Source organism: Archocentrus centrarchus, chromosome 20 (assembly GCF_007364275.1).
Source record: "Archocentrus centrarchus isolate MPI-CPG fArcCen1 chromosome 20, fArcCen1, whole genome shotgun sequence".
Taxonomy (NCBI): domain Eukaryota; kingdom Metazoa; phylum Chordata; class Actinopteri; order Cichliformes; family Cichlidae; genus Archocentrus; species Archocentrus centrarchus.
The window spans coordinates 21,373,048-21,386,622 of NC_044365.1; the positions used below are offsets into that span (position 1 = coordinate 21,373,048).

Below are 13,575 nucleotides of genomic sequence, written 5' to 3' on the forward strand. Positions count from 1 at the left end.
TGCAAAACTCTTGAGACGCCTATCATTTCTGAGCATTTTTCTTCCAAGGAGCCAGACTTTTGTAATATTTTAAAGTGGTCTTGTGCAATAGTTCTCCAGGCTTTCTGAAGGAATTTCAAAGTTTCTCTTTGGACACTTGCTGCTTTTTCACTCCTTTCAGTTTGAAAGAGATAAAATAGTATTCTTGCACCAACAAGGCGCTTCTCAAAGAGCTATTAGCTGAAAACCTTGCATGTCTCAGAATGGTGTGAGGTGTCCTTAAAAAAAAATCGGAGGAAACTGGACAAGAGGAGGATAAAGGAAGAAGTGGCAGACCTAAAAATAATATCTACAGCAGATGAACACTATGTGAAAGTCATGCCTTTAAGAAACAGGGAAAAATCCAGCAAAGACTTGAAAGTTGCATCCGCCTTTTCAGTTGCTCCATCCACTGTTCACTGAACCCTCATCAGAAATAGTCTCAGTGGAAGGGTGGCTGTCGAGAAGCCATTCTTAAGGGAAACAGGAAGAAAAGCTTGAGGTATCCCAAAATGTATAAGAAATGAACTGAAAATCAGCAGCAACGGGTTTTATGGAGTTATGAACAGTGAGTATCTACAGTCATCTATAAAACATGGTGGAGGCTCTGTCATAGTTTGGAGCTTAATTTCAACCAGTGGTGTTGGGGATCTTGTCAAATCATAAACACTGAAAAGTACCATCAGATTTGCAATAATGTTCAAATTATTGAAGGTATGTGTGGGATCTTCTTGACAGAGAATGGAACAAAAAGCAGCCAACATCCAAAGAAGATCTTTCAAATGTCCTTCAAGAAGCCTGGAGAATTAGAAGAAAGCTGCCTCAGAGAGTTCAGGCTGTATCGAAGAAAAAGAGGAGACTTTCAAGCTCATTAGAATTGAACAAACTCTGTTTTGCCTTATTTTATATTCTGCATTTCCATGTATGTTTGCGCATGTTTCAATAAATCACTGCACCCACTTCTCATTTTCTTACCAAAGTATAAAGAAATGATGTTTAGCTCGAGACTTTTGTTCAGTACTGGAAATAAAACCTAACAAGGAAAGTAAAACACAACCCATAAAGGAAAATGCAATTTGGTAGTAAAGATGTTTTATCATGAACAAGTGCACACTCTACCTGTGTCTCCCAGCTCATACAATGTAAAGCCATCAATTTGAAGGTATCCTTGGAAGCGCTCCTTGTTCACCCACGATGATAAGCTACCGTCCTCATACTCTGCAACATAGAGAGGCAAAACCTTTCAGAAACAGAAGCACAGAGCTAATCAACATTCAGCCCACAGACTGTCTATAATAAAAAAGAAAAAGCAGAAGAGTGTATTGATGCCTGGAATGTAAGAAGATCAGTGTTTGCGACCTGTATACATTCTCGGGAACAAAGAGCGAGACAGAACCTGAGCAGTCATAGACACGGGTCAGATAAACAATGACCAGAAACAGCTCTGACAGCCAGCTGCCTCTGGCTTAAACAGTCAGGCAGAGTATTCTGGATCTGAGGCAGCACAATGATCTATGACTCAGAGCGAACAGATTGGGAATCGATGGAGATGTAAACAGTAAAAAGTAACAGATGGTCAAGTCATAAATCAAATAACATTTTGTTTAGACTTGATTGTCCACAGTCACATTTGCAGATTAATTACTATTTATCAAATAGATGGCTGTGAAGAGCATTAAAGGAAAAATACTTGAATTTTAATTCACAACTGATGCCCTTTTTTTCCCAGAATGCTGGCTAACCTGACCTTATTTTCACAACTGGTATGCTTATGGAAAACAAATATATATCACATTTGGTTTGCAAATTATTATCCAGCCAGACATTTATTTTTAACACATCTGGAGCAAATGTATAATTCAACAGATGCAACAGGAGAAGAAAAAAAAAATCCTATCAAGCGAGTAAATAAATAAACAAAACAAAGACAGCAAAATAAAAAATTACTTCCTGAATGTGAACCACATGTTGCTGCTACTCTAACATCTGGAGGCAACGTGCAAACAGGAAGCAGAGTCTCTCCCTGGAGGGTATAAATAGGGTGTAACGAAGCTACTTGAACAACACTGTTTTCTCCAGCTGAGAGGCTACAGGACGCTCATAATTGATGTCAAATGTAGCCGGGACCTTATTATGACACGTTAATAAGTTATCGTGACCTTTCGCTACCAACACAGTAATTACAAGAACAATGATGACTTTTAACATGATTCTCATGCTGCGGGGCCCCAAATGAGCTGGAAACATAATACTGAACATGACAAGCTAAAACCTGGAACACACTTTTAAAGCCTCAAGGTCGCCACTTACAGTAGTGTTAGAATCTATTTCTCAGTGCTGCTACTGTGCAACGGCAGCAGAGCCTCGCTGTTAAGACTGCTGAGTCAGCCGATAGGGTAGACATTCCAGAGAGTTCTTTCCACAGATGTTCTGGCTTTGTAGACAGCATGCAGCTTCCCAACTTCTCCCCAGAAGCGAAAGAAAGCTGGAGGCCTCATACTGAGATTGTACAGCCTGATCAACCTCTAAACCGACTGAACCTGCTTCACCTTGAAACAAATTAAGAGCTGCTCTCTTCCCAGGTGCCAGCCTCACAATCTCCATACTGCCCTACAGGAGCCTGTCAGCCCAGAGTTCACACAGTGGGAGGCGAGAGAGAAAGATGAGGGGCATGAGGGGGAATATAAACAGACAGTGGGTGGAGTGAGGATGATCTAGTGTCAGAGTTTGGAGCAGAGGGAGGAGGCAGCTCTGACACATTTCGAGGATGAAGGTTAATGGCACAGAAGACCTCCAAGACAATGCAAAAAGTGTAGAAACAGAAGCACGGGGGGGGGGGGGGGGGGGACACACACAGAGAGAGGAGGAAGCTGCTATCAAAGATGACTCCAACGGGGTAAGATGCAGGAGTCTTGAAGTCTTGAAATGTGACACAAAGCTCAGTATAATAATGAGACAGTATGGCTCTCTTCTTTGCTATAAAGAAGAATAATTTACGTTTAACAATGAAGACGCTTTGGCTAGACTGCCAAACAGAAAATGTGAATACTACAAAAATGCTTTACATCTTAATATGCCTGTTGCTGAGTTATGGAATCAGGTACTGGATGAAAAAAAAAGCTGCCATTATTAGTTGGCTGCTCAAGCCCTGGGAAATAAGAAAAGTTTTCCTTTACTAGAACAAACCAAGCTATATTATGTAACTTAAGTAGTGGAGAAGAAGTCACTGTTGGTGACAAATGCAGCAGAAGTATAAATGTTACATATAGTGCAAAGCTATAGAAAAGTGGACATGTAGGCATATAGTAAGTAGACTTAGTACTTACTGACATTTACTTGCTTTAAATAAATTTACTACTGCTTATTTCTTCTGAAGCCTTAAAACAAGCATTTTTCCTGTTGGAGTTTTGAAATCAGATGTGAGGTCAGGGTTGGGTCTGATTGTGAAACCGCATGCTCCGGATAATTCTCCTTAATGAAACATCCAGGATTTAGAAAATAGACCTAATTTTTTTATTCAATATGACCCAAAATATGTGCCTACGCCCATAAACTCAGCAGGAAATGTTTTAAGGAGGTCAAGTCAGAGAGCCGTTTCCCCATAGCCTTCTGTAGGAGCCTAAGTCCTTTTGCGGCCACAGCTATCGCCCCCTGGTGGCCCTTAAAAAGAATGCAGGTTTAATGCACTTCTGTTGGCTTTGAATTTTCAGACTTTTATAGCATCTACGTGTTTAATTAGAAAAATAAGGACATAATAGTAAAATCCCTAAATTTATTTGAGTATGGATGTCCTTTGGTTGCTAACAGATTCCTTAAGCGAGGGGAACATTATGGGATAAATTTTCGATGAATAAAACTAGTAGAAAATGTAATGGCCTGCTGGTGGCCATATTTGAATGTGTAGCATTTTTACTTTTATTGCACTTTAGACCCCCCAAACCTTCACCCACCTCCTTTCTGTCCAAATGAAAAAAAAAATTGTTAAAAAAAAAAAAAAAAAAAAACCACAAACAACAGCCAGTTATTAGGCTTTCCATCAATGTCATTCACATCGACCTTGCCATCAATGCACATTCTAATAACCAGTGAAACAAAGGCCAACTGTGTGCACTGTACCAAAATGTCAACATTGTGTTATCACCTGTTTAAGTGTGAGCTGTCCTGTCATCACATTCACAACCTGTTAATCAGCCTGTCATTTACATGATCCCAGTAAACATATGCAAACACATTCTGCCTCACAGCTGGCAGCATTATGAATGTTTCCATACAAGCAGTGGAAAGGCCAGACCATTAACCACAGAATCAGATTAACGGGAAGCCTTATGTGGCGCTCTGAGCATTAGGAAGACTCAAAGACCCAAAACGTGTCTGAAGACTGTTGGCAACTTAAGCGGTTACGAATGGCACAGTGTGCACACTGACATATATCCTAATTATATTTTTATGCTTTCTTACAGGTTGCCCGGTAGCTTTCAGTGCAGCCACACAATGATCAAAACCAACTGGCTCTTGAAGCGCAATAACAGAGCAGACCTGTATAGCTGTATGAAACAGAGGATTTGGGTAATTAAATATGTATGAGCTTCTGTGTTCCACTATATCTTAACAGTGCTCTTCAAAAGGGATGCCGCTATTTGTGATGTGCACAAAAGCAATCAAAGCTAAACAATAACATGTCAAATATCGTTTTACACAAAGCGAGAGCTTGTATTTGGACAGTGTGGCTGTGCTCAGTGGGACCCATTCTTTAAAAACAGGAATGCACAGCAAGAACAGCAAGTCTGCAGAGAATTTCTAATAAGTACTTTGAATCTGCATATTTGGAAAATACATATGAAAACAAATAGTTTGGGGGGGGGGGGGGGGGGGGGGGGTGATCAAAGTCGTTTGCATATCCTGGCAGCTGTCGGCCTCTAAAGCTACAAGATAAACAACAATGCAGCTCACAAAGATAATATATCAGTTTCACAGTATAATATTCAAATGCGTGAATAAATGTCACAGCCTGCCATAAAACTGTCACTAGGTGCCTATGCAAATGGATCTCATAAGTTTGACCATATCACATTTTCTGACTGAACACCATGCAAAGCGAGTGCAATAATAAACCATATGAGGTGTGTTTAACTCGTTTATTCCTTCATCCAACATCTAGTCAACAGGTCTTCAGAGAGACTAAAAACATACACCAGCAGATGGACTGAAAGCAGAGGCTGAGGGCTACAGGTCTTAAAAAAAAGTGCAAGGCAAACCACTTTCTTAATGCAAAGCTGAGAAATTTCTCCTTTGATATCACTTGAGGTAAGTGCCTGATGCTTAATGGGTCTGTTTTTGTGCTACGATATCAAATAATAAGTGTTTTTCTTCTGCAGTTTCTGAAGGATTGAAAAGGAGAAAGAAAGGAAGGACACAACCATGTCATTTTGCCATGCTGCTCCTCTCCTCAGTTCTTGACAAGTTTAATACACCGTCACCATGGCAATGCTAGAGATTCATCACGTCCTCCGTATCAGGGTCCTAGAGGACTCTGCGGAGTGTGGAGTTTTTGTTGTTAACATCTACTGTGGCGAGCCTCTTCTGTTGAGATTCTGGTGCACGAAGCCCGCCTTCCGTAACGGTCAGGTGGAGCAGATGGATGCGAATGCACAAACCGGGGAGCAGATGGATTTTGTTCTCCGGGTGACACACCGTGCGCCTGACCTCCCTAACAGCCACTACTGGGGCCCGTTTGTGTTGTCGTTGTGCCTCGATGCTCTCCGCTTCCGGTTCCGCCTGCCAGCTCGGGCCCAAAGTGGTGGAGAAATACAGGACATCATGGAGAAATGTGGTGAACTCATGTTACTGCGGTGAGAAGCTTTAAATTAGGACACAAAAAAGCAGCTCATCTAAACCTCTTATGCATCTCAAATGTAATATTTTTTGCTTTGACTCGATGGCTGACGCAGTGATTCACCTCTTGGCTTTGACTGTATATACACTACCAGCTCTGCACTCTTCTTTGGTCGACTCTGCGGTCTCACACGCCCACTCAGGCCAGTTCATCCACCCTGGCCTGCTATGTACGTCCGCCCAGAGACAAACCGCCACAACATCACTGGCCTAACCACACACACAATAGTGGGCAGAGCCGGGGGTACTTTATGATGGGCCAGGCACACCATAACTCAGTGTGGTGAGGAGGATGAAAGAACAGCGGCAGGAATGGGAAAACTACAAGAACACAGCTCCGGTTACATGGTTTATGTGAGAGGCGAGGAGGAGGAGGGAATAGCAGGAGGGAGCAGCAGACAGCATGGTACCCTACTGCCCTCTAGTTAAGCTTTTAAACCAGAGTAATTGAAGAAAACACAGCAACGGTAGTGGATGGTGCCAACAAAAAAATAAATAAATAAATAGTACTCACCATCATAGGTAAAGTAGCCTCCATCTTTAAAGACTACAACTGCAGGGAGCTCAGGCAATGATACTGACTGTAGAAAACACCAAAATACCATTTCAGACATTTATATGTTCTCAATTATGTACTCAATTATGTGCAGAAAATATGACTTCTTGTGTACTGGAAAAACAGCATGGGAGCCTGCACAGCCTGTACAGTTTGCATTCCCAGGATTTACAAGAGATATGCTAAAAGAATTTGAATACTGTATTTCAAAGTAGAAAAATATAACTGCAGGTATCATTCCCAAGTGTTTTAATGACATATCTGTGAGTGCAGCTTTGTGAAATTATTTATTTAATAATACTTTCAAAAGACAAAGGATGATAGCTTATTCAAAGCATTACCTCTGGCAAGGCTTCCTCTGAAGCAGAGAAGAAGTAAGTATAGACAATGAGCTCAGAGGCTACGTCGTTGTACTTCTCCTGCAACAGCAAAAAGAGGTTTTCAGGATTCACACGTTGCAAATTGTCACTATAAAGCTATTACATACAACTTTATTCTTTCTAAAAGTGTGTTACTGTTGCAGCGTAGCATTGCCCTTATCACACAGACCTTTGTGGATGTTTTAAAGATAAAAAAATGAACCTATATTAATGTATGTCGCTTACTTTGAGAGGAGAGTCCCCGCCAATATAGACAAAAAGCACATCATGTCGTTTCATCATGTGCTCAAACATCTGCTTGCTGGGAAGGGCTCGGACGGCTGGTCTGAAGGAGTAAAAAAATCCACAGACGGGTTCATTCTGATGAGTATTCAAACTTAACTGAGCACAGCAGTGAGATGCAGGATCCTAATCTTGTTTTCTGTGCTGTGTCGCCACCCAGTGGCGGTTTAAGAAAAAAATAATAAACTTGCAGTCCTGAACTCAACTCTGAGCCAAGCTTTTGATCAACCCCTCTGTCACGGATCTAGTTTGATTTCCCTCAAGGAGCAGAAAAATCTGTCAGGCTCAGTTGATACAGTGGCTGAAAGTGGAGCATCAGAGGCAGAAATCCATTGAGCTCTGAAACAAATATGGCCCGGGTTGATAAGCTAGCTTAGATGGTTTTCATTTATCTTGGCATGTGTTCCTGTGAAATAAGGGAAGTTCTACTCAGCTCTCAGTTCTGGCTCATTTCGATTTCAAAGTGTTGTTTAAAGCCTGTGACTTACCCTGCCACCCTGTTGGCAAACTCTACAATATCATCTTTTGTTCTTGGTCCCTTGTAATTGTAGGCAAGATCACCCTTTAACCTGAAAAGGTTAAGACAGGGGGAAAAAAAATAGTGAAAGTCTGAAAATTTCACTGAAAACCCATTCAACATCTTTCAGTGTTTTGTGCCAGCAGAATGACACTGCTTACATATTTATGTGAAACTGAATAAAACTGAAATTAATTGCCTGGCATTCATGCATTCAGGATTTGTGTGAAAATGAATATTATAGGAGAGGTGAATGTCAAACTAAATTCTCTGCTTAGACTAGTCTGACATTTAATAGTAGATTATTTTTGCTGTTTAACCAACGCAAATATTTTCTGCTTTTACTAGCTCTTCCTCATTTTACACAGCAGGTGCCATATTATCAGTATACTTTTCCAATGCAATATTTATTTAGTGGCATAGATTCAACATAATACTGGAAACATTCCTTACAGATCGTTTACCATGTTCATATAAAACCAGTACAAGAGGCTTCAGAATTGTTGGCTATACAGCTCTCCCTTTCAACCTTATCCCAAAGGGGGTTTTGGTCGCGAGCCGTGGCCAATGGAGCATACTGAACCCACTGGCATGTTGATGGAACCGGCTTCAGATCATGTGTGCTTTGTGAAATGGTGCCTTATCCTGCTGGCAGTAGCCATCAAGGGATGCACATGGTCAGCAACAATACTCAGCTCGGCATTCGAATGACGTTCAGTTGGTATTAAGGGCCTAAATGTGCACCAGGAAAACAATCCCCACGCCCCAGCCTGAAGCATCGACACAAGGCAGCAGGATGGTTCCACAGATTCGTGCCATTCGCGCCAAATCCTGACCCTACCATCTGCACATTGCAGCAGAAATCTAAAGTCATCAGACCAGGAGTCTGGTTGGGTCTGGCCAATACAGTTTCAACATGTTACATATACAGTACTGAGACACTCATCTGCAAAGCGGACATGCTTATTATAAATGTCTTTGCTGTCGCTTTCTTTTTAGTTTGAAACCATCTAGCCCTTCTCCTCTGACCTCTGTCACTCACAACTGCCAATCACTGGATCCTTTTTGCTTTTACACCATTTTTTGTAAACTCAGTTGTTGTAACATCCCAGGTGTTTAGCAATTTGTGAGATATTCAACCATCGCAACTGGCACCAATAATTCCACATCAAAGTCACATTTCTCAGCACATTCACTACAAGCGATCAGATACCAAACAACGTAGCCAGTGTGTTGCATTGCAAACTGAACGTCTGGGCTTGCACTGCTGCTCTCAGAGGCATTTCACCTTAAGTCTTAATAATCAATCCAATAATCATCAGATTAGTCAATAATGAAAAAAATAAACAATCGCAGCTCAACTTTGGCTCATTATGAGCTCACTTCTATCTAGTCTTCTGCTTGTTGCCAGCTTTATGTTTATATTCTGGTACTCTACTAGAAATGTGCTGCATGATTTACATTTCAAGAAAAATTCTTAATTATCTTTATGACAGTGGACTGTATGAACATCTGCAGCAATAAAGATTACAGCTGGACGTCTCTGGTAAATACTAACAAAATTAGATGATTTATACCCGCTTATTGTGTGAGATAATGATGACATAATGAACATATTGTTGCATTTGAATCACAAGTAGTTACATAAATCCCATTGATTGCCTTTCATGGTATAAGTATGTTATATGGTTAAGGAGAATATAGGATATGTGGTATATGAAAACCTAGCATTTAGTGCCATATTAAGCCTTTTTTTCCACATATGTTTACCTCATTATTTTGAAACTCTGGCCATGTTTTATATGAACACCATACCTTTATACATGATCTGCATGATTTTAATAATGAAAAGCATAACTCATCAAGTTAAAAGTCTGCAACTGACATAATGAGCTTGACAACAATCACCTGTCTTACAAACAGCGTGTTCTGGTGAAACAGCAGCTACCAGGAAAAGCCCGTTCACCGCAAAAGGTCAACTTAATCTAAATCATCACACCTCCAATGGGGAAAAAAGACAAATGACTTTACCTAATTGAGTTCCAGCCGAGAAAACTGCTCGAGTTGAGCTCTTACAACAAGCAAAATGCATTAAGGATTGCTAAGGTTGCATCAGCCCACAGGGCTTAATGAACTCAGGGGGAAACAGAACTCTAAATCAAGTCTCCTTCTGTCACCGAGGGAGGTATCTCGTGTTCTCCGATGGATGTTTCATCACTTGCTTGGTTTAATGTTATGAACCCTGCAGTGATCTTGTGGCACTTTCCCAAATGAGCTTGATGAAACTAAATGGGAAGCCCATTATGTTAGTGTGCTGATAAATGATTCAGCTTCAAATAAATGGAAGGAACTCTGCTAAGTTGGAAGATCATTTATCTCGTGTCAACATGAGCCCTGCTGTTAAAACAGCTGGTGTCTACCTAAATTCATTCATTTTATATTAAAAAAAAGTCACTTGAACCTCAAGAAATAATTGAAAATAAATTACATGGAAAGTATAAGCTGCAACAGCTGGAAAAGAGACTGCATTTGTAGTTCCACAGGTATACTTTTTTTTTTTTAACATATGTAAGAAAAGCATATAAGTGAAATCAAAAAGCTAATGCAAACTATAATGACTAAACAGGGTTTTGCAAAGTCATCCCACAAGAAATGTGTAATTAACAGCACTCAGGAGTGCCAAACTAATATAATTTAAGTTCAAAATGTGTGAAGCGACTTGGTTACTCAGTTATGCCTTAAGGAGAAAGCAACAACACCTTATTCCCTCTTGAATAAGTTATCTAAGGGCATCTCCAAGGGCCAGGCATCAAGGGAAAAAAAACACAACAGTGGGAACAAGCATCTTGATAATGACACAAAATACATGTGGTACAGGAGGTGACTTACATTACAAACTACACTCTAAAATGACTATATAGTTGAATAAATGCTTTTCTGACTCAAAGTGAAATCACTGAACCTTCACAAAGATAGCAATACCTGCAGAAATACTTTAATGGACTGATTAAATATTGCATTCAATTTGAATGTGAATCTCTTAATAGCATATGAATTTTTTAGGTGCTCAAGTATAATCATTTGTGTTATTTCACATAAAAAAATTTTTAATGAGAGTGGAATATATGCATCTATACCAAAGAGTGGTACTTACAGTTTTATAGTGGGGTAACCGCGAACACCAAACTACGACGCCATTCCTGCAACACCGAAAACAATGCAGATGATACTTGCTGTTTTAAAAGGCCTAATCTCCGAATCTTGAAAGCCGTGTATCTCTTTGAAAGATTTAAATACCGTCTTTTAATCTTCTTAAAGGATTCAAATGCTTTCCTAATTTAATCTGACTGTAAAATTAAGAATCTCTCTCTGAAGCATTTTAGCTTCAAAAAGAAAGACCAGAGAATATATGGTTTACTCTTACAAATACCAAATGCTTAATAAGACACAAAACTGTTGCATTTGTCACAATATTACTTTTACCATAACACACTGTGGCAATATTGCTACATCAATATTGCTACACATCACACAAATGTCACGCAATATTGCTACATCAATATTGCTACACATCACACAAATGTCACAGTAACGAGTATTAATACAGCAAAGTTTTAACAACATAGTCCGTTACGGAGAAACGATGTCTCTAGCACAAAAAGTAATGACCTGCGGACACACAAGCTCCAGGGGAAGACATTAAACTGCTATATGATTTACTCACCGGAGTAAGCAGTAGCATCCATCTTTCCCACACGAACAGGCGACCCTGAGCTCTTCAGCTCGACTCCCACCTCGTGCCATATTGGCTCTAGTTTTTTACAGTAGCCGCACCACGGAGCATAGAACTGAAAGAGACCACAGGAATAAAGAAAGCATTCTTTAGACCATGTGCAACCTTCCTGCCAATCTTTAATCTAATCATAAACTATATTAAATAATATACTTACTCCACTGACTATATTCATCCTGTGTTGAATGGCCAAATACACAAGACTGCAGCTGAGTTACTTTCAGAGTATTACTGGTAATAAATAGCAGATAAAAGAAGAAAAAGCCAGTTCTCTGATACTAATCTTGAAATATTGGTTCAAGGATATTCTGCATTCATGTCAGCACAGTCTCACAGAATAGAGAAAAGAGAAGGCACTTTCGGTTGGTCCTTTATTTCCCCAAGGGGTCACCACAGTGGATGGAACTGCATATTTGATTTGGCACAGATTTTATGTCGGATGTCCTTCCTGATGCAGCCCTCCCATTTATCTGAGTTTGGGACTGGCACTAGTACACTAGCTTGTGGCTAGGATAGTGTCTCTTCTCAGTCTTGAACTATGAATCTTTCACATGTAAGGCTAATGTGTTAACAGCAAGGAGCCACAGCCGTATATTTGAAAAGGACGCTTCGATTCCTTAGTAAATCATCTGCTAACGCCCATTTCAAACACTTCTTTACATTAATCTGAACGCAGTTGAACTTCTTGCCTTTGTGTCTGAATTAGCAAAGGTCACAACTTTTCCATAAAACTTGTGAGGGCAATCACGCTTGGTTGGACCTTACTGCTTCTATGATAATTAAGAGGGTAAGTATTAGCGAGGTGCTGCTAATCAAATGCACTTAATTAAACGATCATCAGCAAGTGTGAGCACCTCTATAAAAGCAGATGTTTTACCAATTTGCTGGTCTGGAGCATTCAGGTGTGTGTTAACAGAATGTCTAGGAGGAAAGACATCTGCAATGATCTTAGAGAAGCAATTGTTCCCCATCAATGTGGGAGGGGTTATAAAGCCACTCCCACTACAGGTGCATTAGTGCATTACAGGGATCTAGCTATAAAACATTCACAGCCTGGCAAAATCAGAGGCTCGGACGATCGGGAGGGTTGGGGGTCCCCTGGCTACTGGATGACCACTTGCTAGTGCTAATAGTCTAACAGCCACGCCCACTTGCTAATTGTGGTAAGAGCGAACAGTTCCAATAGCGAACTGGTGAAATTCTTAGGTTGGCGCAGCTACAGGCAATCAACTGCTGGCTAGGAACCGGAATCAGTGAGAAAGATTGTTGAAGTATTCGTAAGTGGAAAACATTCAAGACAGTTGCCAATTTACCCTAAAGTCAAACCGTGCAATGTTCAAACTGCGAAAAACCCAAAAGCCACATCTCAGACTCTAGAGGCCTCAGTTAGTATATTAAATGTTGAACTTTGTGACATTATAATTAGAAAAAAACTGAACAAGTATGGTTTTTCTGGAAGGGTTGCCAGGAGAAGCCTCTTCTCTCTAAAGAGAACATGGCAGCAAAGCTTAGGTTTGCCAAAATGAATCTAAATAAACCATAAGTCTTCTGGAGCAATACCCTTTGGACAGATGAGACCAAAGTGGAGATGTTTGACCAGAATGTACGGTGCCACATTTAGAGAAAACCAAACCTCATACCAACTGTCACTGAATCGACCATGAACTCCTCTGTATACCAAAGTATTCTAGAGTCAAATGTGAGGCCATCTGTCCAACAGCTAAAGCTTGGCCCAAAGTGGGTCATGCAACAGGAAAATGATCCAAGCACTGCAACAAATTTACAACAGAATGGCTGAAGAAGAAAAAAAAAAGAAAGAAAGAAAAAAGATTCATGGTGTTGCTAATGGCCCAGACAAAGTCCAGACCTCAACCTGATTGAAATGCTGTGGTTGGATCTTAAGATAGCTGTCCATAAATGAATTGTCCACAAACTTGAATGAACTGAAGTAATGCTGTAAAGAAGAGTGGGTCAAAATCCCTCCACAACAATGTGAGAGACTAACAAAGTCATACAGAAAATGATTACTTCAATTCATTGCTGCAAAAGGTGGTTCTACAAGCTGCTGGATCATGGGGGGTACTTAGTGTTTCCACAGACTGCTTTTGCATTTGGTGTAATATTTCATGTGCTGTTG

The 13,575-nt window shown here is 40.3% G+C and overlaps 1 protein-coding gene across 1 annotated transcript in view; it reads right to left on the reverse strand.

Annotated features, from left to right (window-relative positions):
• tmx3b (thioredoxin related transmembrane protein 3b) overlaps nucleotides 1-11,666 on the reverse strand; it is a 31,632-nt gene extending 19,966 nt beyond the window's left edge. The window contains 8 exon segments of the mRNA XM_030756918.1: nucleotides 1,138-1,236; nucleotides 6,425-6,491; nucleotides 6,808-6,885; nucleotides 7,072-7,171; nucleotides 7,617-7,697; nucleotides 10,800-10,845; nucleotides 11,370-11,493; nucleotides 11,596-11,666. Coding sequence (XP_030612778.1) covers nucleotides 1,138-1,236; nucleotides 6,425-6,491; nucleotides 6,808-6,885; nucleotides 7,072-7,171; nucleotides 7,617-7,697; nucleotides 10,800-10,845; nucleotides 11,370-11,493; nucleotides 11,596-11,613 — 613 coding nt within the window. The 5' untranslated portion in view covers nucleotides 11,614-11,666.
• Between the last annotated feature and the right edge of the window lie 1,909 nt (nucleotides 11,667-13,575).